Source organism: Emys orbicularis, chromosome 15, assembly GCF_028017835.1.
Source record: "Emys orbicularis isolate rEmyOrb1 chromosome 15, rEmyOrb1.hap1, whole genome shotgun sequence".
NCBI lineage: Eukaryota > Metazoa > Chordata > Testudines > Emydidae > Emys > Emys orbicularis.
The window spans coordinates 18512015-18539998 of NC_088697.1; the positions used below are offsets into that span (position 1 = coordinate 18512015).

The window sequence follows — 27984 nt, forward strand, 5'->3', positions numbered from 1 at the left end:
GTGAGTTTAGCAATGTAACGACACAGACAACACCAGTCAGATTTGTTTGCCCCTTGGCCCCACTCAGGACATTAGTGCACTGATGCTTCGGTATGATTTGCACGTACAGCACCTGACACAAAGTGGGCTACTGAGTGTGCTGGGTTCAGCGTGACCCTGGGACGTGCCAAGCCGCAGTCTCTGGCCCCAAATAAATCGGCTCCGTTGGATCCAGCGCTATCCCCGCCACAGGGCTAAACATACTCCCACCAGCTGTCACCCATGCTCCCAGCATGTCCCCCCCATTGTGTCACTTCCAGCCAGGCGCAACGAGCTCAGGTGGGTGGATCCAGAGCGCAGTGTTCTGCTCCCTGGGGCTGTATGGGAGCAGAGCCAAGCTAAGCATGGCCTGGCCAGATGTTGCAGGGCAGTGGTGGTGTTTTGTCTCCCCATGCCGTGGGAGGGGGGGCTCCGTCCCATTTGCACGTTTCAGGGTTCATAGTACTTAGACCATCACATCTCATTAGAGGAGAGTCATTAGGAACTAGTCAATGCCTCCTCCAGAGACACACAGCTACCAAACCCTTTAAAAAAATGCAAGAGCTTGCCCAGTTTTCACCACGCCAACCCAACCCAGTAGATCTCTCCAACGGCTGCCCAGTGTCCAACCTCCTATAATAATTGAGAAAGTCGTAACCACGCTGGTCCAACAACAGGCAGCTGCCTCCCAGCAGGGTTCAGACCAGGGCACAGCAGAGACAGCCCCAGTGGCACTGAAAGCCGACATCCTCGTGGCCATGGACGCAGGTCAGTTCTCTATGCCCATGTTGCTGGACCTCTCTGCAGCCTTTGACACAGTGCACCATAAGGTACTGCTACCCGCCGACACGGTATGACAGGAATAGCTGAGGCAGCGCTGCATTGGCTCTAATCAGCCTTCTGCAGCGGAACTCGGAACGGCCGTGGGGAACAGCACCTCTCCAAAGGCCCCGCTGTGGGTCCCACAGGGATCCCTCCCATCCCTGCTTTTCTTCAATGGCTGGGAGAAAGCGTGAGATGCCATGGGCTTAGCTGCCAGTATGGTGCCCCTGACACTCAACCCTGTCTCTGCCGCTCAGCTCATGCACCCACAGCTACTGCTAACCTATTGGGATGCCTACAGGAAAACAGCTCCTGGTGAACCGCAGCTGGCTCCAGCTGAACCCCATTTCACCCCCTCTCCCGCCCTTTTCACTCTGAACGGTCCTGATCCTGCAAACCTCTGCAGGGATGCAGCCCCCGTGTCCCTGCGGTGTCCTGCCGAAGTCAGGGGGGGAAAGGGCCACACGAGCAGGTCCCATAGAGCCCAATCCTGCCAGATGCTCCATGCACTACTAGTAGCACCCCCCGACTAGGCTGGCACTGAACGTCTCGTTCTTTTCCATAACACCCCCACCCCGAGGGGCCTCCGCAAAGGGACGCCATGTGTCCCTGTCACACATGCACGTGGCTGGTGATGGGAACTTGCTGTACACACACTGCTCTGATGTGTGTAATAAACAGCCTTAAAATAAACCAACTTCACCTCGGTGGGCCAGATGCTGAGCCGATGGGGAGGGACTCTGGGCTCTCACGGGTGTACCTGAACTCAGGATCTGGGCCACCGAATAACTTGGGATCTCCTCTCATAGAATCATAGAATATCAGGGTTGGAAGGGAGCTCAGGAGGTCATCTAGTCCAACCCCCTGCTCAAAGCAGGACCAATTCCCAACTAAATCATCCCAGCCAGGGCTTTGTCAAGCCGGGCCTTAAAAACCTCCAAGGAAGGAGACTCCACCACCTCCCTAGGTAACGCATTCCAGTGCTTCACCACCCTCCTAGTGAAATAGTGTTTCCTAATATCCAACCTAGACCTCCCCCACTGCAACTTGAGACCATTGCTCCTTGTTCTGTCATCTGCCACCATTGAGAACAGCCGAGTTCCATCCTCTTTGGAACCCCCCTTCAGGTAGTTGAAGGCTGCTATCAAATCCCCCCTCATTCTTCTCTTCTGGAGACTAAACAATCCCAGTTCCCTCAGCCTCTCCTCATAAGTCATGCGCTCCAGACCCCTAAACATTTTTGTTGCCCTCCCCTGGACTCTTTCCAATTTTTCCACATCCTTCGTGTAGTGTGGGGCCCAAAACTGGACACAGTACTCCAGATGAGGCCTCACCAATGTCGAATAAAGGGGAACGATCATGTTCCTCGATCTGCTGGCAATGCCCCTACATATACAGCCCAAAATGCCGTTAGCCTTCTTGGCAACAAGAGCACACTGTCGACTCATATCCAGCTTCTCGTCCACTGTGACCCCTAGGTCCTTTTCTGCAGAACTGCTACCTAGCCATTCGGTCCCTAGTCTGTAGCTGTGCATGGGATTCTTCCGTCCTAAGTGCAGGACTCTGCACTTGTCCTTGTTGAACCTCATCAGGTTTCTTTTGGCCCAATCCTCTAATTTGTCTAGGTCCCTCTGTATCCGATCCCTACCCTCTAGTGTATCTACCACGCCTCCTAGTTTAGTGTCATCGGCAAACTTGCTGAGAGTGCAGTCCACACCATCCTCCAGATCATTAATAAAGATATTAAACAAAACCGGCCCCAGGACCGACCCTTGGGGCACTCCGCTTGAAACTGGCTGCCAACTAGACGTGGAGCCATTGATCACTACCCGTTGAGCCAGACGATCTAGCCAGCTTTCTATCCACCTTACAGTCCATTCATCCAGCCCATACTTCTTTAACTTGGCAGCAAGAATACTGTGGGAGACCGTATCAAAAGCTTTGCTAAAGTCAAGGAATAACACATCCACTGCTTTCCCCTCATCCACAGAGCCAGTTATCTCATCATAGAAGGCAATTAGGTTAGTCAGGCACGACTTCCCCTTGGTGAATCCATGCTGGCTGTTCCTGATCACTTTCCTCTCCTCTAAGTGTTTCATAATTGATTCCTTGAGGACCTGCTCCATGATTTTTCCAGGGACTGAGGTGAGGCTGACTGGCCTGTAGTTCCCCGGATCCTCCTCCTTCCCTTTTTTAAAGATGGGCACTACATTAGCCTTTTCCCAGTCATCCGGGACCTCCCCCGATCGCCATGAGTTTTCAAAAATAATGGCTAATGGCTCTGCAATCTCATCCGCCAACTCCTTTAGCACCCTCAGATGCAGCGCATCCGGCCCCATGGACTTGTGCACGTCCAGTTTTTCTAAATAGTCCCGAACCACTTCTTTCTCCACAGAGGGCTGGTCACCTTCTCCCCATATTGTGCTGCCCAGTGCAGCAGTCTGGGAGCTGACCTTGTTTGTGAAGACAGAGGCAAAAAAATCATTGAGTACATTAGCTTTTTCCACATCCTCGGTCACTAGGTTGCCTCCCTCATTCAGTAAGGGGCCCACACTTTCCTTGACTTTCTTCTTGTTGCTAACATACCTGAAGAAACCCTTCTTGTTACTCTTAACATCTCTTGCTAGCTGCAACTCCAAGGGTGATTTGGCCTTCCTGATTTCACTCCTGCATGCCTGAGTAACTCTCCATCAGTTACACCAGCCTGTCCTGACAGGCTTCAGCGCCCTCCCGTAGTACCCTTCCCCCGGCCAGCAAGACTGCAGCTAGTTTGCCTCTTCCATCCCTCTGCCCTTCAGCCGAATTTAATCTCTGATTAGCACATTTATGGAGGAGGAGCCGCTCATCTGGGCAGGGAGCGTCTTGCCCCCAATCTGTGATACGACAAGAGTCCAACAAGTAAGCTCCCGGGAGTGCATGTTGGTTCCTCCCAGGACCGGCCCTTACCCTGGGGGTATAAATCCAGCTCTGCCCTGCCCAGCAGCCACTGAGCGAGGTTTGCAGTCCCAGGTTCCCCACTCACCCCACACGACCGCAGCTTTACGGCGACGAAACTAAAGATGAACAAGCTCTTGGCTCTGGGCTTCTCTGCCCTGCTCTGCTGTGTCTCAGGTGAGTCCCTGAAACAAAACAGGGGGGCTGGGAAGCTAACTGGCGACTGGCAGGAGGCAGAGCATGCTATGCGATTTTGCCCTCTCCAGGTTGAAACCAGCTGTGCCCATGACGTCCCTGCCAGTGGGATTGGCCCTTTACATTTTCCAAGGTCATTCTGCTGCGCTGGGGCATAAAATCTCCCTGATTCCGGGTTTACTCCACACTCCTTGCAAATTAACACAGGAATCAGAGTCTCAACGTTCCCCCGACACCTCCGGGAGTGACTGTCCAGCCCATTCCTTAACAGCAGCAAGTGCCTGCGCTGCAGTGACAGGATTCCTGGCGGGCCCAGGGAATAGGGGTAACTGGATTAAATTAACTGTCCTGTGCTATACAGGAGGTCAGACTAGATGATCCATGTTCCCTTCTGGTTTTAAAATCTAGTCTCTTATGAACCGGATCTTTCCAAGGTCTGCAAGCAGCAGATTGCAAACCCACACCCCCATGCACACTGTGCTAGTTCATTCCATGCAGCATATCCAAGCTGCCTGTCAAGGGCATGGGGACGTCCCTGGAGACACGGAACACAACTAACAGAGCGGTCCAGCAGTTACTGTCCTTGTGTTGCATGCATAGAGCATTGCACAAAGAGCTCCTGCACTTCACTTCTGGATGGCGACTAACAGCGTTTATCTCCTGTGTAACCAAACCCCTGCCAGACGCTGGCAACTGGCTTCCTGTGGGCTCTGGAGACACTGCTTAGCGGTCGTGGGGAGAGCCGTTGGTTGCCAGAGACCCTCTCCATACCACAGCGCCCACTCGTCTTTGTGTTACGTGCCTCTGTCCTCAGGGATTGGAAACCAACTATTGCCCAGCCTTGCCTCCTGCGTAATAGCCTCTAACACGCTTGCTTCCCCCTAGTGGAGGGACATTGGCATGGGCTACTGCCAGCCCAGGGAAAGATTTACCTTTATCACGAGCTGACTCTTTCGCCTGGCTTGCTTCTCCACAGGCCTCTTCTTTGGCTCCATCTGCATCCAACACGCTCTTTGTGGGGCTGTCTTTGTTGTCACATGGCACTCTCTCCATGGCAGGTGCATGGGGAATTCTGTGGCCTTCGCCCCTAACTGATTCCTGTCTGGCTCTGTGTGGGTTTTTCTTCCAGCTGAAGCCCTTCGATGTACCGTTTGCCAAAACAAGATACCCGTCTTCGGCTGCATCAAAGGATTGGGCATCTGCCACCCTGCGCCAGGGCTACCCTGCAAATACATCAGAGTCTATACCAGTATGTATGTCCCGAAATGGGCACTCACCAGGGGGTGGCTTATATCAGCTCACTCTGCCGGGCCCCAAATGAGATACCCCTTAGTGACCCCTTGTGGCCAAGGAATGAGATGAGTCTCGCCTTCTGGCTGGGTGTCCAGGCAAGGGCTCTTGGAGCTACCTACATAGCATTCTATTTAACCCCTGCTTACAGAGCTGTAGGGTCAGGAGCTTGGAGTGACAGCAATGGGCTGTGAAGAGCTACTTCCCTCCCTCCAAGGAGGGTCCATCCTAGGGCCAAGACGGGAAGAGGGCTGGCTTTGGAAAGGTGGCTTAACTGCATGCACACCAGGCCAGCAGGACCCATGAGGATCAATGGAGACACTGAACCCATGGCCAAAGGGGGCCTTATTCACCAGTCCCAGCCCATGCAGTGCCATAGTGGGTGCGCTGCACTAGCAAACAAGGGGAGCTACCCAGGCAGAGGACACAGACTAGTACTGGGCACTTCTTTAGAGCCTCCCCCCTCCCAAGAATCTCAAACAGTGAAACGAACGAATGGAAGCCACAACATGCCTGTGAGGTAGGTGAGAAGACTATATGGGGCATATCACCCCGTTCTGAAAGGCAGTCACCTTGGGGAACACAGCAGCTGTTTAACCGGGGACAGCACTTTAGGGCAGGAAATAAAGAAGAATCTGGTAGCCCAGTGAAATGACATTAGGAACAGTCCACTCAAAGGTTGTGTGTGTGGCTGAGACACCAGTGTTTACTCCCCTCTTCCTATCAGAGGGAGCATGGGAGCTTCAGTGAGCATCTGGGAGCACTTCAGATCTAAATCCCGACTTGGACTACTTGGGGGGGTTCAGCACGGATCCCAGCACTATGTAACTGGTTTAGCTTTTTGTCCCCATCTCCAGTGGGTACCCAAACACTGAGCTCACAGAGTAGGACTGAAGAACATTGGTTGGTTGCCATGCTATTGTTGGGAGTGGTCCTTTGGAGAAGACTTTAAACCAAGCTCTAGTCTGCTCCAGCAGAATTTAGCCATTTTCCCCAGCACAGAGTTATGTGGATAACCCCATGGGTCCTGATCTTTAATGATCCATATGTGTTCACACTGTAGAGTGGGGCAGCAAGAGCAGTTCTTTACCTCCATGTTCTTTTGAGGGTCAGCACTCGGTCATCTCTTTCTTGGCCCACGTGTCTTGTTGGCCTAAATGTTAGATCTAGCCCTAAGAGCAGAGTGAGAGGAAATGAGTGCATAAACTATTTCTGGTTAGACACTCCACCTTTGCCACTGAGTTGGACTCAGCAGGCACTTGTGAGAATCTTGGAAGGAGTCCTCATTCCTGGGTGCATTGTCCTGATGTGTTTTCCCTCCCTACACAGCAGGCATCCAGTTTTATTCACAGGCAGATTGTGCTGTGCAAGGCGACAGATGCAACATCATGGAGCCAACGAAGTCTGGCCACCGCCAAATTTCCTGCTGCAAGACTGACTTCTGCAACAATTAGAACTACCAACAGCACCAAAGTGGATCTCCACCTCGTGGAATTGCGGGGCCTGTGTCCATGCTATAGGGATCCCAAGCCCTTCTCATATCCCCCATCTCAGGCTTCAAGATGCCTCCACAATCCAAGACCACCACCTAGGACCTCGCTGCCTTTATCGTGCTAATTTGACACATCCAAAATTATCCTAAGTCTGAAAACTCTTGCCATACATGGCACTAACAGGCTCCCTACCAGACTGACTCAGCCACAATAAAGGCCCTCACAGCTGGGAGCTCATATACCTCTGCCTTACTAAGCAGAGATCTCATTTACCTGCATTCACACCCATGTCCCCGCCTCACTGATTATCCTATTTCACCATTCCCTCAGGCAACAGAGAGTAATTTGGGCCAGTGGAGAGAGCACAGGCTAGGAACTCTGGAGTTCCAGCTCTACTAGCTGTATCCTAGGGCAGGTCCCCTCACCTTTGCATGTCTTGTTTATGCTAGGAGATTTGCACTAGTTTACCCAAATCAATTTAAAATCTATTTAAAACTAATGCAACCTTTAAAATCAGTACATTTAAACCAGTGAAACTCTCACTTAAATCACTTTAATTTGCATCAGTAATTACTGAGGTAAGCTAAAAAGATGCAAGTTAAACTGATTTAAGTGCATCTACATTAGGGGCTTGCACCAGCTTACCTACACCAATTTAGGTCTTGAATCGATTTATCTGGTAAGGAATTAACTTCAGTTTGGTTGGTAAAAGCACTCAAACTGAAATAAGAGTGCCTATGCAAGGGAGACTGACATTCAAGCAATCTCCACGTATCCAGAGCCAGCAGCTGGTGCAACATTTCAGCGGTCTCTGAAATATTGCTGGTGTACTGAGCGTGTATCCGTTCGCCTACGATATTGTGCTGCTGAACTGTGAACTTTGCTTCATTTGGATTTCTCTACTTTTCCCCCCTGGTCTATAAACCCCATTCTTGCTAAATTGAAATCTCAGCAGTTCTGATTTGTATTGGGGGTCCCCTTGCATATGCCAGCAGGACCGGCTCCAGGGTTTTGGCCGCCCCAAGCAGCCAAAAAAAAGAAAAGAAAAAAAAGCCGCGATCGCAATGGCAATTCGGCGGGAGGTCCTTCGCTCCAAGCCGGAGTGAGGGACTGTCCACCAAATTGCCGCCGAAGAGCTCGACGTGCCGCCCCTCTCCGGAGTGGCCGCCCCAAGCACCTGCTTGGCAAGCTGGTGCCTGGAGCCAGCCCTGTATGCCAGGCAGCCTTTTGATGTCTCCGAAGCATTCTCATGCCAAAAAACCCTACAACACTCTTGGCCAGATATAGTCTATTCATTTAAACCACAGTCCCCGTTTGATCTCTGTTTTGGGAGGCTACATCAGATGGCATGGGGGCCTGTATCAGGAATGTGTAAGCCTTTTCTTTCAAGTTTATGGCTAAAGCTAGGAATGAAGAGGTCACAAAACAAAACGTATCACTAAACCACTGCTTGAAAACTGGCAGTGTCATACCTGACTTCGGTCATTATGGGAGTGAGCTTTGAACTGCTCCTTTACTGCCAGGCCGCTGGAGAAGCAAGCCTGATTGATTAAAGGACTCAGAGGCATAGCAGGAAGCTGAATGCTGAGCCAAAACTGGAACCCCCCCCCCGCCCAATTTGGAAGCCATGAAAAGACTCCCTAACCTTCTTACTGAAATAGAACCAGAAAGGGGGCACTCCTGGATGCTGGGAGGGAGAAGAGCTGGAAGGTGGTGTGGAAATGAGACACTGGCTTTATCTGGATCCTTTGCTTTGTTAATAAGGTGGGATCCCTAGAAGGGGCAAACTCTTCTGAAATGGAATTCTGTCCGGAACACCCCAGAGCAGCCATTTGCTTTCTTTCAAATTGAGATTATACTTTATTTTGTAAAAATTTACAAAAGTTTATACAGATTGTGTTTATCTCCACATCATTGTACATTTGACTGTGATTGGTCAGAAGCAAGTGGTCCTTGTTAATACAAATAAACTATGTACCATTAAAAGAAATAACTGTCTGAATTTTAGGTACCAAGAAAGGGATAAGAGAAAGGGGCATTTCTTATTTCCATGAGGCCCTGCTACCCTCCAACAAATTCCCAATATAAGCTGTTGTATAGAATAGGTTTGACTTTACCTTCCAATGTAGGGAAAACTACAAAACAGTGAACAAAGGGAAAAGATAGTTAAAAACAAGATAAACGGTACATAAAATGTTAATACAGTATCTATTCTGCTGCAGACCTCTTAGCCTGCAATGTGTAAAACTACAGGTGAACACCACACTAGAACTAGTGCTTTGGGCCCAACCACTTTACTTAATAAAAGGAAAGGCCAAAAAGGTATAATAAATTTAACAAAATTACATGACTAAGACCCACATTGTCTCTAAGCCTCTGCACCCCATGTCATCAAATTTTAAATGAAAGGGTAACAGACAAGTTATTGCTCAAATAGATTTAAAATCTGAAGATACAGCAATGCAGTAAGGGGGCTGAAACAATTGGGCTGAAACAATTTTTTATTAGGTATAGGCTCTTACCCTCCCGCTCCCACAAAAAAACCCTAAGTCTGCGTCAGTCAGTGGCTACAATAGCCTTGGGGCAGGAGGCATACTCTCTGTAAGTCAGTGGAACAGTCAGACTGGCTCCCACAGAAACACAAAGTATCCCAATGAGAGGGTTTGCTGACTGAGCAGAAGAAAAAAACCTCATGTCAGTAATTAGCAATAGGAAGGCATGCCACCAGCTAACTTACTACAGTCAGGAACACTTTAATGATCACTATCCCAAATTCATCCAGGAGGCCCTGGAAATGTATTTACCAAGCCTATCCTCTGAGGAAATGTCCTGGTGTCAAGACAGATCCCTAAAGAAATGGGTTTCCATCGCAAGTGACTCTCAGATACTGGCACCCACAACCATTTCTTGATGCAGAATAAAAATAAAAATTGTATCAGTGTAGGAGCATCCAATTCACTACACCTCCCAATGGCAGCTGGATCACGTGGCAGGAAGCCACACTTTCTGGGTGCTGACAATATCATTCAGTTTCCCCTTAATCTTCAGGAAGTGCCTCTTGAACTCCAACCCATCACCCTAGGTAATAAAAACAAAACTATTTTGGGGACTGCATGCATGTGCAAATAGACAGACAAGAAAGGAATGGGAATGCTGTAACACCTGCCTATCTGAGGGACACTGGGACCTACTCTAGAGATTTTATTTTTTCCTTTACAAGTTTTATGTTAATTGTTCATAATTAGTTCTCAAGAAATGCTGCTGCCTCCTCTATTGTTATATGCAGGGTATTGCTTTTATAATCTTTTACAAAAGGTGTCTATTCTATTTGCCAGTCATTGTGGATTTTCTCCACTTACGGTGCAGCAGAAATTCCCCTGAACCCATGTTTAAGTCTTAAAAATATTTCAATTTTATTTATCTTTCAAGAAGGGAAATATATGACATGGCAAGAAGAGTTCCCACCTCTACTATTATGCTCTTAACAGCTTGGCCCAATCATGACCTAATCCATTTCATAGATTTATTTTGCATGCACACATTTATAATAGACTCTCCCTCTACATGCGTTGACAAGTGTTTTCTATAGAAACAAAACTATCAGGGATCTTTAAAACAGCAAGCAAATCAACCTATTACTGTTAATTGTCATCGGCAGAGGCAGATCCTGGAGGTCTCTGTCTCACCTGTAGCAGACTATTGTGCACCATCTGCCTAGATATGAAGAGCACCTTTAATATTAGCTTAGGCCCCTGTTTCACAGAATCATAGATGTGTAGAACTGGAATGACATCAAGAGGTCATCTAGTCCATTCCCCTGCACTCAAGACAGAATGCTTAACCTTTTCCCAGAAAGCTATTATGATCCATTACATTCAGATCTCTCTTAGTTTGATACTATGGGCCAAATTTAAGGCAGCCCCTGCATACTATGCTAGGGACAAGACACCGAGTCCCATGCACACCAACAGCCATAATACAGTTGCAGTGTTGGCAGATAGTCCAGCTGGTGCCTGCCGAGCTCCCAGAGAGGTTGTCTGAGTGCGGGCATGCTTTCTCCTCCACCACAGCAGGTATCAGCAGAGCTGACTGGGGAGAGGGAATAAGGCTAACTACACCTTTAAGGGCTTGATCCTGCTTCCATTGGAGTTCATATTTCTATTTCCCCACTGATTTCCATGAGCGCAGGATCAGGCCAGCCCAGCATGCTCCCCCAGTGCCCCAAAGCCATTATGCTTTAGACAATTACAATGCCTTCTCCCATAGTACTTGGGTACTCAAGATGCTTGCGCTCTCTCACTAGCTCCCCATGCTCATTAACTGGAAGGAAGTATTTCCAGACAGTGAGCAAAAACAAGGAGGAGTCTTTGTGGCACCTTAGAGACTAACAAATGTATTTGGGCATAAGCTTTCGTGGGCTAAAACCCACCTCATCAGATGCCACAAGGACTCCTCGTTGTTTTTGCTGATACAGACTAATACGGCTACCACTCTGAAACCAGACAGTGAGCGTTAACAGCTTTTGCACTGCATGGGGCATTCAGTACCACAGCCCTGGTTTCAGGCACCAGTGAAAAAGTAATGTTGCTAACTCCCATTTTGTAGGTTCACTCCTTCGGTTAGACACAAACTGCCCATGCAAAAATCCATTTTCCCCAGGCGTGTCATCTTATCCCATTTGCACATGTAGCTTTATCATATGGAAGCTGGTCCAGTTTGCTTCTAACACCCACCCCTCTCTCTAATGCTAAAGTCTGTTATTTTGCATACCTTAGATAGGCGGAAATCCACCAAAATCTTGTCCTCCATTTCTACCAGGTTCACCTTGAAAATCAGTTTATTGTTCCTTCTGTCAGTAGTTGAGATGGTGACCTTGAAGGCAAATGGAAGAACGATTTTAGGAGAAGGACAGTTTTCACATGCTACAAGCACTATATTCACAGTATAGTGGTAACTACACTAAGGGAGTCTGACTGACTAAGGATTTCATTTACAGGTCTTGTGCTGGTTCAGAAAATGCTACATCTGACTAAAAGATATTTTTATAGGATTTGTCAAATGGAACCAGAAGCATTAATTCGTTTAATTCCATGGACTGTACCTGGTTTGTGCAGCTTTTCTTCCAGACATAGCCCATCTTCTCACAAACCTCCTTCAAACTATTATAGGAGCGGTCAGCATCCAGCTTTGTAAAGAAACGGGTCATTCTCTTCACCAAGCGTTGCCATGGGTTCTGCAGATTAGAGATCAGAGATATGGATTCCATAGATAACCAACTACTTTTCTGGGCTGAAAGTTTGGATAACCCCCCCCCCCCCCCCAATTTACTTGGCTTTAAAATTAGGACAATGCATCTGAATTGGTGCAAACGGCATCTTTACAGACTAGCAGCCAAAGAACAAATTGCCATGCTGCTGTGAGCAAAGATGAATGAATATAGCATTTCCAAACATTACCTGTGATGAGCCTGGGGTGCCAAGTAACTGACTGTTAACTAGCATGTGCTCAGGACATGCTGGCTGGGAGAAGCTGATCCCTTGCACTAGTTTGTTGATATTGGTTGGACTGCTGTCCCACAAGGAAATGCCAGTGCGAGGTTCTGGCTGAGAAGTGGAGTAGCTCACTTTTTCCTCACTGAAACATGAAAACACAATTAGTTACATTAATAATAAAGTGCATCACAATAATGTTACATTTCTCTTGTGACTTTTACAGACTACACCAGGAGATCCCAAACTTTTTGCCTGAGTGACCACAATTTTGAGACTGTTTCCAGTGACCCCAAACAACAACATAGCAACCAAGGAATTTACACATTAAGGATGTTATTTAATGCTCTCATGTGATACATGGGCTGGCATGTTGTGACAACTCCTCAAAGTCCGGCAGCATGGTAGAAATTGCACATCTAATCTCTGACATGACATCAACAGTAGCTCAATATTGCAGAGACTTGATGGACACAAGTGTGCTGAATACAACTTTGCACAAATATGTACTTGCGAATGGCACCGTCAATTTCAAGGCAAGTGCTGAGAGTGCAGGATATTCATTCTGGACAATGAACCAGAACTCTGGCAGAGAAAGTTGAGCTATAGGTTTTCAAGTAAAGGCTTTCAGGTAAAGAAGTGTGTGGGGTTAGAAAGTGAGGCTATAATCATCTTTTAAGGTATGGCAGGGAAGGGAACCCTGAATCACATGTAGCAGAGGAGAATTTAATTATACATATCCCCATCTGAATACCACTATGGTGTAAAACATAGGCATCTAGAAACAAAAGGGGATATCAGGCTGGAGTCCTTTGTGTGTTAGTCACTGAAAACAACAAAAAACACAAGCATATAGCATTCTGACCTGTGTGCACTCTTCATTGGTGAAAAGTCCATATCGGACCGAATGTGCTTAGAAAAGCCACCTGGTGAGTCTGAAAGGCCCCCTGAGGAGACACGAGCCCGCTTTACACCTAACAGAAGAAGATAAATCACACAATCAGGGGTCAGAAAAGTCATCCTAAGGGTCACCAGAGGTTTAAAGCATTTGGAATTAGGCTGAGGTCCCCCATTAAAAATACATAACTCTTGCATAGGTTGGTCTTTAAACAAAGAATGATCTGTGTGACAATTCATTTTTTCCATTTGTGTTCCAGTACCTGCAATGTCTGAGACTATGATTGCTGTTCAGTGATGTTTGCCATCTCAATAGCTGAATAACTAGCATAGCCACAAGGGTAAAAATCCTTAATACATCATCATTTTCAAAAACATCACTTAAGGGGCAGAAAAATCCTGCCCCTATAGCAATACCATGAGAAAAAAGAAATTATAACTACTTTTTTCATCCAAAACAGTAACATCTCACTAGAAAAGACAGGAACTATAATGCCTTAAGCCTATGCTGGTTGTGCTGATCCTTCTCTCTTTATGGTTGTGTCCACAGGGAAAAAAATGCTTTGCAAATTCCCGAGATCTCATCCTGAAGACAACTGTTCCCCACTCTTCGTTAAGGGCAGACCCCTTCCATGAGGTGCTGATAGCACTCCGCATCGTCTCCTATGATATTGTGTGACGACCAGTTATAAGAGCATCATTAGACAGAGCTAACATGCCCACATATGTAAGTCTCCCAGGCCCAGATGATGACATTATAGCACTTATTTGAGAAGCCCCAAGATTAATGAGGTAACAAAAATATCACACTTGATATCAAACATACATATGAAAGTTTTAAAACCAATACTTTGCAGTGTACATTTTTGATACTCCACTCACAGAGCAGGGAAGGAGACATATATCCAGAGGATGAATTAAGGTAGTCTGCACACTTCAACTGTGAATTTCCAGGATTTAAGTTGTTTGAGTTTCTTGTAAGTTTAACCTTAACTCTGAATTTCTTGCCTTTAGAGTAGTTTCTGCTAACGATAGCATTCCAAGGGTTTTTACCCCAGCATATACTCTCAATCTTTACTTAAGCTATTTGTCTATGTTGTACAAAGCACTTAAAGGCATTTACCTTTTTTCATAGGTTTGTTGTACCATCTGTCCTTTTTAATGTCTGCAATGGTAACCCTTGCCGTGGGGCTCTCAGTTAGTATTTTGTGGAGCAAAGCTAGAGAGAAACATTACATTCATAGAAAGAAACAACAATGAATTAACTGCCATATATCCTGATTCCTAGATCTGTATAGATCATGTTTTCCACAGGTCATTACATTCAAAATGATACTTCAATTCCATCCCCAAATCCTCGAGTTATCAATCCTAACCAGATCAAATCCATATTTTGATCACTCATAAATTAACACAAAGTTAAGGTCAACTCATAGCTGGGAGGCCTAAAATAAGACCCAAGTTTTGTATAGATTTGTGACTGAGCATGTATCAAAGTCCACTGTGTTCCACATGAGCTGCAGCCAGTGCTCAGAGCCTTTGAAATAAGAAACTTGCTATAGCTGATGTCAAATCCACCTTCGTGAAGGCTTTCTAGCAGATTCCTGTAGGCCTGTTTACTTACAAGAACCATCTTGGGCAAGAACAGGGTAGGAGAGTACAACACCAAACAAATCTAGTACCCTGGGTTTTAGGTCACTCAACAAAGGAAGAGATTAGCAACACTTCAGCCCTCAGATTTTCCAGGATCAGGAAGAAATGTAGTGACCAAAGAGATGGGGATAGGGGTTAAATTTGATAGGCTCAGATCTACCAAGTGACCGTAAGCTCATTACTCAAAAATAATAAAACATAGCCTAGTTGTACATGTCTTCATCGACAGGACTTCTGCCCGTTCCCTTGGGAAATTATTTCAGTCCAACAGATCTCAGGCCCCAATTCTTTATAGCTTGTGAAGTCATTACAGCTGTGCAAAGTAGGTATGAAATAGTACCAGATCAGAATGACAGATCTTTACATCTGCTTTGCACAGCTAAGTGACTGCACAAGCAATGAGGAGGCAGGCCCCATATTTTTAGAAGTCTGTCTGAATAGTCTCTTCCTGTTGTCATCACTGCTATGTCAACCAGGTGTCTCCTACCAGTCTTGCTTAAGAACACCACCTCCCATTTTCAGGTAGCTCCCTAAAGGTGTTTTACAAGTGCCAGATCCCGTGACATCATGAGTCCATGGTAGAATCCAGCCTTTAGACAGAATGATTTTTGAATACAGACATGCATAACTCCAGCACTTTATTCCCCTAGACGTGTCACTGTCCTACTCAAATACATAAAAATCAGTCAGCCATTCCACTGACAACTTACCTAATGGTGCAGAATCAATCTTCTTCCAAGGTGGAAGGTATGTTTTCTTTTCCTTCCAATCACAGTATTCTTGGCAACTGTCGCTAGGCTGGTCCCATGGCAATTCTGCAAGTAAAAAAGCAAGGTACCAAATCATTTTTATGCCTCTGAACACAAGTTTAAGGATTACAAATTTATGATGGCTGGGGAAAGTGTGAAAGACATGTAAAGAGCACTGCCATTGAACTAAATGGATTTCAATGAGTGGAAAAAGGGAAAAAATAGTCCATCTTGATTGTGGTTACAAGTTATAGAAGTGCCAAGGTATATCTAAAGTCATTGCATTGCCTCCCCAAAGTGGGGCTCCATCCGCCACCCATACTTGTAGGCCAGACTTGGAGGGGGATCATAACCCCAAGGGGGCCAACGCTGGGAAGAAGGGCCCTGCAACCTAGAGCCTGAAGGCGGGTGGCCAGTGCCAGAGCGAGCGTCCAACCCGCAGCATCCCTGCAGCACACCCAGGGCCTGAGAAGGAGGCCTGGGACTTGCAAGGACCAGACTGTGAACTTCCCTTACATTCAAGAGACACTGTTTGTGATGTCCCCATGCCACAGAGCGGGGTGACGTGTTTTCCTTTAACCTTTCCCATTTTTTCCTTAATTTTTTTTAATTAGTTGCTGTTTAATAAATTGTATTTGCTTTGAACTGTATGTAATGATCAGTGGGTCAGGGAAGCATCCAGTACGGAGAGAGTATCCCGGAGTTGGGACACCCTAGCCCCTGCTCTAAGTGACCATAACAAGGTTGGGAGTCAAGCCCCCCAGAAATCCTGGACCCTGCCTTGTCGGGGTTACAAGGACTCTGTCACACAGGAAAATGGAAGGCGAGCCCTTGAGGTCAGGCAGGCCTCTGGGTAAAGGAAGCAGGAATGAGGACTCAGATCCTTTCGCTAGCCCATTTCACCAGGGTAATTTATAAGCCAGAAAAGTTCCCCACAATAGAGGGTCCATTCCCTTGCTTACATATACCAGCGGTTTCTCTCAATCTGCGGCCCGCTTGCAGCCTAATCAGCGTACAGCTGCGGCCCATGTGACATCCTCAGGGCCATACAGGTACTATATATATTTTGTGTGGATGGAGCGCATATAATACATTATAATACAATATAAATAATAATAATAAGCTACATATGCAGCCCACAATAGTAAATAGTAAATGCCATACACTATAGCCGCAACAGAACAAGATGGTCCATGGTAGATGACCCCTAAGAGAATCTATTAAAAAGCTGACCACAATATGGAAGTTTGAGAAAATATTTAAAATTCACCATTTACTTTCCCGACAAAGACCAACTCCATGATTTGGGATCAACTCTTTAAATCTAGGTAGGTTATGAGCATTTGTACTGCAATCCTAAATCACTGTGAAGCTGCAGTAAATATGCATGTTATAAAATAGTTTGTGTAGTGAGAAGAAATTGACCAATTCCTACCTCCTGCCAACATAGCAGTAAGTACTATCCCACATGACCAAACGTCAACTGGCTCTGCATGGAATTCTTTTCTCTTTAACAGTTCTGGGGCAACATATGGGAGAGTGCCACACATCTTGTTTAACAGTCGCTCACGACCATTGTGTTTAAACACAGTCGCTAAACCAAAGTCAGAGATTTTGAGATTATCTAAGCAAACAAAAGAAAAAAGTCATTAAGTATATTGTGTAACAAGGTATTTTCATCTTCTCTGCTGGAAGACTATTATATTATATTAAAGCTAGATAAAACCAGAGATAAGCACATTTACACTCACTCTAAGGTTCCCTTTACATTGCCAGTGCTGTGTAAAGGGGCCTTAATAAAAGTGAAAATCAGGCCCTTATGACTTTTCTTGTTTCAGATCATAGGCATTTACACAATTGATCTGAAGTCTGAACCTGACTTTGATTGAAGGAGCACATGAGTTTGATTCAGAGATGCATGGTACAGAAAAACATCTAAGACAGTTTGTGCAGAGATATTCTCTCCTTAAAGAAGTCATGTTAGAAATCATTTCAAAAATATTTTTTTATTACTAACACCGCCTTTGATTATTAAACTGAAAGTTTTAAAAATCTAGATTACTTTTCACCATATCCCGATTATTTAGTGTTTTGGTTTTCCTCTCAGCTTTAACAAAAACACATCAATCCATTTCATTAGTCTGTTTCAGATTCTCATGCGCTAGTACCATGCTGTAATATTTTGGTTCTGAACATTGCACTGTTTTAAAAAAGTTCCAATCAAAAGTTTGTTCAGCAGTCATGGAAACATTTGTATTGGTCTTTAGATTGAGAACAAGCTTTAACAAAACTTAAGTTTTATTCAAGTGTGTTCCTTTAAAGGCCACTGTGTAGAGACCCAGAATAACTTGCTCTAGAATACACTGATTAGTCTATTTACACAGGATAAGGGAATGAATAAAAGCCCTGACAGCACAAATCTGCTTACTGTATTTGGTTATTCTTAATGTAGCAGGACGCCACAGAAGCTCTAGGAGTATTTTCAGATTCACTGAGTGATAGCGTTTCTTTTCTCCCCTATATTCTCAATGACCAAGAATTTAAGAGAAGATGAAGTCAAAAGTTTTTATATTTACCTCTTTCATCTAGCAGTAGATTCTCAGGCTTAATATCCCTGTGAGTTATTCCTATACTGTGGAGATATACCTGAACAAATAAATAAAGGCTTTAATACCATGTTCTGTTTAATTTAACTGGAAAAAAAGGAGCTTGAAATAAATGCGTAAAGTATGACACTTACCACGCCAGCCATAAGCTGATGGAAAAACTTCTGTGCATCTGGTTCAGGCATTCCTATGTCAGGCTCTGTAAAAAGTCATTCAGAATCTACATACCAAAATACTTTTCTTCCATCATAAACTATGGAAAGGAGCCTCTGCACTATGTTTTTGTAACTATTTTACAAAGTTTCCTGGAAACTCTGCACAAGGCTTATTTTTCACCTGCCTTGAAACAGTAACTACAGGCAATGCAAAAGTGTAGTTATTGAGTTACATTGCAGAGTCTGCATCTATTTAATCTAAACTGAAATGCTACTTTTTTTTTTGTATCTTCCCAAAGCACCATGGGAAAAAATGCTAAAGGTTCTCTCTAAATCTTATACCATCAAAACACTAGGGCCCAGATCCTGCAAGCTGCTCTACACCAACAAACCCCTTGTGCCCATATGTAGTCCTACTGTAGTCTATTTTCCACTTTCTAGGGGCAAATTCGTTGCCTCAAACTCCAGTCTAGAGCCCTGGGCAGGACTAGTGTAGAGCCCTGCAGCAAGACCAGAATCTCGCTGGTCCCACAAGACCCGCTGCCATAATAGCAGGAGTGGTTGGGAGCGAGATTAAGAATAGTTCCACACAGGGCTCTACTCCAGTCCTCTCCAGTAATGCCAATAGCGTCTTCACTTAAAAAGCTAATAAAATGAGGCTAGTTTAATATTAAGATGCACACTGAAAAAAGAACCAGAAGTTTAAGATGTTAGAAGAAAAGCTTCTCTACATAAATACTGAAAATTCCTGTATATTATTGCAGATCATTACTACTGCACAATATGTACTGTTAAAATTTGTATCAGAACGTTCCTTGTACAGCTCTACTTCAGAAGCAGTTTTAACATTCCAATGGGAGAGAAAGAAACAGATTAAAGAAAAATGGCAGATACATCTTATATACCAAACTGCTTTTGGGGTTGGAAATATTGATTAAAACTTCCAAGAGATAGATATCTACTTATGGCCCAAACATTTTGTTTTAAAAAAAGCTTTTTTTTGTTGTTGTGCAGATTAATCTATTTGATCAGTGCAATTTGAGTCTCCAATACTCCAGCTTTTCTGCTCTACTTGATTAGTAATTTACAAGATAAACATTCTCTAAATCACACTTAAAACAGCACAATCTCTGAAGTTAAACGATTCTGAAATATAACAACTTCTCAATTACACTAAATCCAGAAGACATTGGTTAAAAGATTTATTATTCTTTGCAATAAAAACTTTGTCAGATGACTTGTAGGCAATTGATTTTTACAAAATCAAATGCAAAGAAAAATTTAAGGATTTTGTGCCTTTCACTGCTCCGTTATGATGTATAAAGATCACATCAAAATACTTTATTTTTAAAAGTGTTATTTATATTAGAAATATCCTGGTCTGACTCGCCTCATTTTTCTGGAGGACTTTGGCAAAGACTTCAGCGGACTTAGAAGATGAAAGAGCTTGGGCTTGTAAAGTTCGCCCAACACATGCTAGCCCAAGGTCTAAGCCTACCAGCCACGGTGAATAATAGCTGTGCTGTCACCTCCCCTGCAATTTTAAGGAATAAAACCGTTGTGTACGACTATATTTAATAGCTTTTTAAAATAAAGTAACTCCCTACATCTTTTGCATTTATTATACCTTCTTTTTTTAATTCCTGACTTCATTCCATTTTCTCTCTTTTCCTATAAGATATCTCTTCTTACATTGTCCTCAGGGTAAGTTTCATCTAAGTGCCACAGAATCAAATCTAGACACAGCCCTATACGAAAACTGGAGGACCCCAGTGTTCAAAGGCATACAAGCGAGAAACCAGCCCCCATTGGTGCGCTTCCACTTCCTCACCTTCCTGGCTGACATGAGGAGTTGCCTCCAACACTTCTCATATGTTTATGATGCTTTTGTGTTCTCCAGTACCAATATTTGTTACCTACATACTGCTCAGAGTTTTCCCAACCAGCAGCAGAGTGAAACTGACTTTTCTCTTCAACGTCACTGCTGCACAGTAGGGTCTGAATAGCAGCAGTTAAAACTGACAAAACTAGTCAGTTTTTACTCTGCTTCGGCTTGATAAACCTACAAGCAGCAGCAGAGGCAGTAGTGCTCTGGCTACAGACTTTGAAAAATACTGCTGCCTCAGTCCACAAATGTTCACGTTCAGAAGATTAGTTTTGTAGCTATAAGAGTTAGATTTTTTTTTTTTTAAATGAAAGCTTAGATTCCACAGAAATTGAAAGCACTGGCATGGGAAAACTTCCTTCCTTGGATTTCTCAAGCTCTTCACACAAAGTTATTTTATTTGTTTAAATTAAATTATCCTTGCTTGTGAAAAATGATGGCGGTCAATAGTCTTGTAACAGAAGTCCTACTAGGATTATGCTATCAATAGTGAGCATAAACACAGTCATGCACAGAAATTCCTTCAGATTTCCATGGCTACCTTCTCAGGGTGCATGCATCTCCCATTAGCACTAAATGGAACTGTACACTGGAAGGGAAATATATTACATATTGATTTTCAATCTGGTAACCACTGGAATGCAAGTCTGTACACATTAAATTTTCCAGCCCATTTACCATGTTTGCTCTCGAACCAGTTTTCCCCCCTAAATTTTATTTAACCTATAGCATTAAATATGTAGAATTTCTGAATTGTTAGGACCATGCTAAGTGAAGCAAGGTGGTATAGTGAGCTGAGCAAAGGTTTGAAAGGTGGGAACTCTACTTCTAGCCATGGCTTAATCACTGACTCACAACGTGCAGAAGCACAGCCACCTGCAAAGCCTATCCTAGACACTTTTCCTCCAAGATCAGTGGCACTGGAAGCGTACAGTAAGGAATCCCTCTGGTCTTATAAGACAACTATGGTGTTCTAATGAGTCTGTGCAGCCACCACTGAAGTTGCCCTCAGACCCTCCCCTGCCCCAAGAATTCTGTACCTATTCGGTCAAAGAGCTCTCCTCCACTGCAGTACTCCAGGAAGAGGTACTGAATACTGCCTTCTCTACGATGTCCATAGAACTTCACAATGTTCTCATGATTTAACATCTTATTAATGCAGATCTCCTTTTTTATGTTCTCTGGACAGTCCACAGCACGTTTCATGTCAACTATTTTTACTGCAACAGCTTCTTCTGTGCGTCTGTTCACAGCAAGCTGAACTCTGCAGAGAAGGAGGGAAAAAGCAAGGTAACAAGGGATGAAGCAGGTAGTGCACTAAGAACCTTGGAATGCAAAGCTAGTTTGCATGTTTAACACTATGATCCATATACTCAATGGAAGTTAGGTACTCAACTCCCACTGAAACCAATGGGAATTAGGCACCTAACATCTTTAAGGACCGGGGCTTGAGAAACTATGGTGATGGGTGCTAGAGAGAAATCCCCAATACAGATATGTAGTGGTCTAGCCTGAAGCTTAAGGTGCCCCATCCGTTATTTACATAAGAGTTTCTCCCTACTCCCTGTCAAGGCATAGGGAGCATGGGCAGCTTTATCCCTCAGGTGTTAGTGTGAGGTCTACCCCCACAGTCTGAATTTACATACCCCATCTCAATATGTTGTTTAAAAATAGCGTGACAGATTAAAAGTGCCAAAAACTAGTCTCAACAGACCCACATGTCTATGTTCCTAGACAATTAATTATGTGCCTGGACACATAGAAGGCTTACAGCTGTACAAGTTGTAAAAATTCTGATAAGCATTTCAAGTTTGTGGTTTCCATAAATTGTATGGGGGAAATTCCAGCTCTGGTGTAAATGGATGCAGTTATACTGAGTTCAATAGAGTTGCACTTGCTTACATCTATGAGTTTCATGTGTCATGCCTGAGCTTTAAAAATATCCACATAAAGCTAGTTTTGAAATTGCCAATGATCACAAAAGTCATGATATTTAAATTAATTCTGACATTTGTTTATGAAGTTACAGAATCTCTCTAATTATGGACTTATATAAAGGAAGAGATAACAAGATTAGTAGTGACATAAATTAACTCGGGTTGCATCATAAACATATTGTATGCCACAGTACATGGAATATACCATATACAGTACATACACAGACTATAATGGTAATATCAGAATATAATACAGTGTGTCACAAGACGTCTTGGAAGTTAAGTTGCAGGAGAATGTATCCTTACCATCAGAACATGTCCTAACAGAGTAACACCACCACCAAACTGCTATGAGATTTGAAACAGTCAAAGCACTTCACAGACCAAAAAAAAAAAAAAAAAGAGCCAAATTAAGTGACTTGCCCAGAGCTAGAAAAGGGCTCCCAGTCCTTTGGTTAAACCACCTCTCTGTACAGGGAAGCACAAGTTGACCTGATGTGATGGACTTGACGTGAAAGACAACTGTGGCTTACCACTGTTGATAGCAAAATAGTTTGGAAAGTCAGTTCTACCTCCAAGCCTCCTAACAGAGACAGGCCACTGGCCATTCCTCGGAAGAGTCCTGAAGGCTGGTTAGAATTTCTGGCAGATGCTCCGTATAAAGGTCTGCACAACCCCCGCAGCTCAGTCATGCTTCCCTTCCGATAGCGTGACGTTCAGATTGAACATCTCGCTAACCTCAGATAAAAATGTCAACTCTCACGGAAGCTGAAACCTGGCACGGCTGTGCCACCCACACCGCCTTCCGCAGCCGTGCAGGGGGTTACTGATCAGAATCGGCCCTGGGGCTAACGCAGGGGTAGGGGTGGGGGGCACCTATACCCCCCTCCCACCCCCGCGCCTTCAGATGTACGTATGGGAGTGACAAGGGGGGTGAGGAGATGTCTTTGATTGGACCAACTTCTGCTGGGGCGAGAGGCCAGCCGCGGAGCCCCACCGCTCTCGGGTACCCAGGCCCCTCTTCTGGCCAGTCACGCTACTAGCCAGAGGAGGTGCAGGGCCCGGCTCGCTCGGCCACGCCCCCGCAGGGCCCCTGCGCCCCGGGCCGGCACCCCTGGGCCTTCGCCCGCCGGGGGCGAGCCCAGGCTCGCTGCAGGGCGCCCGAGCCCAGCCGTACTCACTCTCCGTAGGCGCCTTCGCCCAGGGTCTGCACCAGGTCCCAGTCCTCCACGAAGGGCACGGCCATGGCGCTGCGCGGGCCCGGCAGCCGGGAGAGAGCGGGGTTAGCGGCCGGGGGACCCCCCCGGGGTTGGGCCCTGGAAAGCCCGGCCAGGCCCAGGGCTCGGCGGCGGGCCCGGGGGATGTAACGTGATGCGACCCGACCTGAGCCGCTCAGCGGCTGCCGGCCCCGCTCCTCAGCCTCACAGACTTTCCCGCCCAGCGCCGCGTCCCGCCCCCCGCGCGCCGGGCTCAGGGCAGGGGCGGGGCCTAGGAGCCGCTCGCCCCGCCCCGGGGATCCGCCCCTCCCTCGCAGGGACCCCGCCCCTTCCCGTCACCGCCGGGGTCTCCCGGTCGGCCTGCGAGTGACCCTGGACGAGAGCAGGGGGGGCAGGACTCCCGGGTTCTTTCCCAGCCAGGGGAGCGAGGCCGGGGGGTGAGGGAGGGGATGAGGGGCAGGACTCCTGGGTTCTTTCTCAGCCAGGGGAACCAAAGCGGGGGGGGCAGGACTCCTGGGTTCTTTCCCAGCCAGGGGAGTGTGGCCTGGGGGTGGGGGAGAAGGGGGGGGCAGGACTCCTGGGTTCTTTCTCAGCCAGGGGAACCAAAGCGGGGGGGGGGGCAGGACTCCTGGGTTCTTTCCCAGCCAGGGGAGTGTGGCCTGGGGGGGGGGGGGGGAAGGTGGGGGGCAGGACTCCTGGGTTCTTTCTCAGCCAGGGGAGTGTGGCCTGGGGGTGGGGGACAGGACTTCTGGCTTCTTTCCTCACTCTGCCTATAACTCACCTCTCTGCCCCCGTCCCCGGGTCCCTGTTTACAAAGGGGACGGTGATGCTGATGCCCGTACCATGGCCAGGGGCTAAACTCCTCTGTGTCTGTGAAGTGCCTTGGAGGAGGAGGCTGGTGCTTGGAGCTGCTGGCGGAGAGGTGCTGGACCCTGGCAGAGGCTGGGACAGAAAGTGTTTAGGTGGGAAACAGGAGATGCCTCTGGTGAGCTAGATGGAAGCAGCTCCCTTCAGCCTGCCCGGCCATCGGGAGGCAAAGTACAGAACCTCTAACCCTGTACATGCTTCAATGGACACAAGTTAATTTGTGGAAAGGAAAAATGTACCAGGTACTTGCCTTGATGCCACTCTAGGTAGAAAAAAGCTCTCCTGGGGATAAATCTGGTTACCTCCTCCATACAGGAGCATCCTGTCAACCGGGCTGATGCAGTTCTGCTAAATAAATATGCAGAGACCAGGCAGGAGTGCACATTCCCATGCCTGGAACAGGGCCCAGCATTGCACAGGCATCCTGTCTGATGGTGCACTCAAGGGGAGGGGAGGGGCAGGATGGGGGAGCAATGGGACCAAAGGATCCCCTTCCTCATGGAACTTCCGGTCCTTTCATCAAAGTTCTGTTAAGGGAACACAGGGCACAGTAATCCTCTGAGAAGGAGTTCTGCAGCTACTCTAGGACAGCAGTTCTCAATCAGGTGTTCAGGGTCCCCTGGGGGGCCACGAGCAGGTTTCAGGGGGTCCATCAAGCAGAGCCGGTGTTAGACTCACTGGGGCCCAGGGCAGAAAGCTGAAGCCTCAGGCCCTGAGTCCTGCCACCCAGGGCTGAAGCCAAAGTCTGAGCAACTTAGCTTTGTGGAACCCCCTGTGACAGTGGGGCAATTGCAGGGGTAATTGCCCTGCTTGCTACCCCCTAACGCTGGCCCTGGCTTTTATATGCAGAAAAGTAGTAGTTGTGGCACAAGTGGGGCATGGAGTTTTTGTAGTATGTTGGGGGGGGGGGTTCAGAAAGTAAAAGGTTGAGAACCCCTGCTGTAGGAGATTCCACCCACCCACGTGTGCACACAAACATGCACACGAAATATCAGCTCATACTTCAAGATAACTACCATCCCAAGGTCTAACTTCGATCATGCAGCAGGCAAGGCCTTTCCCACTGAGACTCCTCACCTTAAGCTGCTCTCTGGGTATTTACTACACATCTCAGAAGTCCCAAAGTGCAGACCTGGAGATGTCAGTTTATACATTTTTCCTGGGGGGTTGGTTTTGGGGGCAGAGGATATGGTTTGTTCTTTTTAGTTTGTGGTTAACCTGGCACTAGTTGCTTAGTCCTTGGGACACTCCCGCCTTGTACTGCCTCATAGATGGACCTTGTAGGAAACCATAAACTTCACTGGTGGGACGTATGCTACCCTAACCTGCTTCACTTCTCTTGGCCATGCTCTCCTCAGACCGCCTCCCTCGGTCCCTGGAACACTAGTGTCCAACTCCATCTCCTGGCTTTGAGGCAACTCCCAGCCCAGGGTGTGCACAAGCCTGCTTCATCTGTCAGATGGCAACAGGCATGCTCCCTCCTCCCCAACCCAGTCCTGATTCCCTCTCTGCCATACTCTACCCCCCCTTCTTTTAAGGCTGCTGCATCATGGGGGTAGCAGGTCCCCCATCTCCTTGCTGGACTCTGGATAAGACAGATGGGTTTGGGGTATCACTGTTACACATATTCAAGAGGACAGGTCAGAAGTGAGTAAAGGTAAGAAGACAGGGAAAAACAGTCTGGAAGAGAGTGAACTTGAAAGTCTAGTTACATTGGCCAAGATACTGCGTATAGTAATGAGCTCTGAAAACTTCCTATTGTCCTCCATGGCACCCCATGCTAACAGATAGCTAACTCTGCTATACATAAGGAGCCATGTACCCATGTCTTAGACAGCAGTTGAGGTCCCACACTGATACTGCTACAGAAACGAGTACAGGAACTAGAAAGAAACATCAAGGATAGGCGAGCAGGTAAGATCTCTGAAAGCCAGAGGTCTTGCTGTGGGGAAAGAAGTCCTGACCTGTAGAATAGGCCATAGAAATCTCCCAAAATAATTTCTCAGGATCTTTCAGAAAACTATCCAATTTTGATTTAAAAATTGTCAGTGATGGAGAATCCACCACCACCCTTGGTAAATTGTTCTAATGGTTAATTACTCTCACCCTTAAAAATTTACACCTTATTTCCAGTCTGAATTGGTCTAGCTTCAACTTTCAGCCATTGGATCGTATTATATTTTTCTCTGCTAAACCAAAGAGCCTATTCTTAAATGTGTTCCCCATGTAGAAACTTATAGACCGGGGTAGCCAAACTGTGGCTTGCGAGCCACAATTTCTTTTACCGTTAAAAGTGCAGTTCACAAGCTCCACACATGCTCCCATTCTCCACCTACCAGATGCAGGGGAGGGGAGAGAGAGCTCAGGAACTCTGCCTTGCAGTGCAGGGGTGGGGTAGGGGCTTCTGTCCAGTGGGGAGAGGGATCTTGGTGCTTCAACAGAAGTGGGGCTGAAGCCCTGAGACCCGGCCCCCATCAGGTGTACCCTGGCTCTCAAACTTCTGAAGAGTGTCGTATGCAGCTCCAAGGGCCAGTAAGTTTGGCCACTCCTATTAGACTGTAATCAAGTCACGTCTTAACTTTGCCTCTTTTTAGCTTAAGAGAAAGAGCTGAGTTACTAGAATGCATCTTTCTAATCCTTTAACCATTCTTGTGGTTCTTCTCTGAACCCTCTCCAATTTATCAACAGCCTTCCTGAACTATGGACAACAGAACTGGTCATCAGCTGTGGACACCAGCAGCAGCCCCACGCGTGCCAAATATAGAGATAAAATACCCTCCCTACTTGAGATTCCTGTTTATGGATCCCATATTAGCACTTTTGGCCATAGCAGCACAGTAGGAGCTTATCCACCATGACCCCCAAATCTTTTTCAAAGTCACTGCTTCCCAGCATAGAGTCCCCCATGCTGTAAGCATGGCCTATATCCTTTGTTCCTAGCTGTATACCATTTAGGCATATTAAAAACACATATTGCTTACTTGTGCCCACTTTACCAAGTGAACCAGATCACTCTCAACCAACCACCAATTTGCATCATCTGCAAACTTTATCAGTGATTGTTTTTGTCCGTCATTGATCCAAATGCTAAATGGCATAGGGCCAAGAACAGATACCTGGGGGACCCTAGTGGAAACACACCTACCTGATAACTATTCCCCATTTACCGTTGGAGACCTAGCAGTTACCCAGTTTTTAACCCATTTAATGTGTGCCATATTAATTGTATATCATTCTAGCTTTTTAATCAAAAGGTCAATCACCTTTTGGGTGATGCATCTCAGTCTTCTTTTTTCCATTGCTAATGAGGTGTATGGACTGACCTTGCCAGGAGAAAGCAAACTGGAGGGTTCAGGTAGAGACTGTTAACACTGAACCATGCCACTGATGCATGAGAGGGAAGTCTGGAACAAGGTGGCTCAGGCAGCTAGAGGCTGCCTAGAACGATACAGGCTGCAGAAGATACAGGCTGGCAGGAAGAGGCTTGGTTTTATATGTCAGGGGAGCAGGTGCTGCCATCTTATATTAGGCAATATGTTCAGTGCCCTCCAGTATAGGAAACCACAAGGAAGTTTACTGCGTGTTTGGGTAGGAGGAGAGGTTTCATAGATTTGATCTGAAATTCTAAATGGACAAGGACTGCTGTTTTATAGACTGCTGAGTGTTGACAGAGAGAGGCCAAGATGCCTTTCCTGTTTATCAGGGGAAGCGTGGATATCTGGATTGCTGCATCTGGCACCATCAGTGGAAGGGAAAAAAGAAACACACTTTTTTTCA

At 46.3% G+C, this 27984-nt stretch overlaps 1 protein-coding gene across 2 annotated transcripts; it reads right to left on the minus strand.

The window, feature by feature from the left end:
• Nucleotides 1–8512: 8512 nt before the first annotated feature.
• Nucleotides 8513–23370, minus strand: CHEK1 (checkpoint kinase 1). 2 transcript variants are annotated; one of them, XM_065417135.1, is made up of 12 exons: nt 23305–23370; nt 21227–21450; nt 18281–18345; nt 18117–18186; nt 16976–17164; nt 15502–15606; nt 14262–14357; nt 13107–13215; nt 12209–12386; nt 11854–11985; nt 11523–11624; nt 8513–9830 (listed from the first exon to the last, which is right to left on the minus strand). In XM_065417135.1, the coding sequence occupies exons 1-12, from the start codon at nt 23367–23369 to the stop codon at nt 9735–9737; spliced, it is 1431 nt and encodes a 476-aa protein (XP_065273207.1). In that variant the 5' UTR covers nt 23370; the 3' UTR covers nt 8513–9734. The 2 variants fall into 2 exon arrangements, with proteins under 2 accessions (XP_065273207.1, XP_065273208.1); XM_065417136.1 differs by lacking the exon at nt 11523–11624.
• Nucleotides 23371–27984: the final 4614 nt, after the last annotated feature.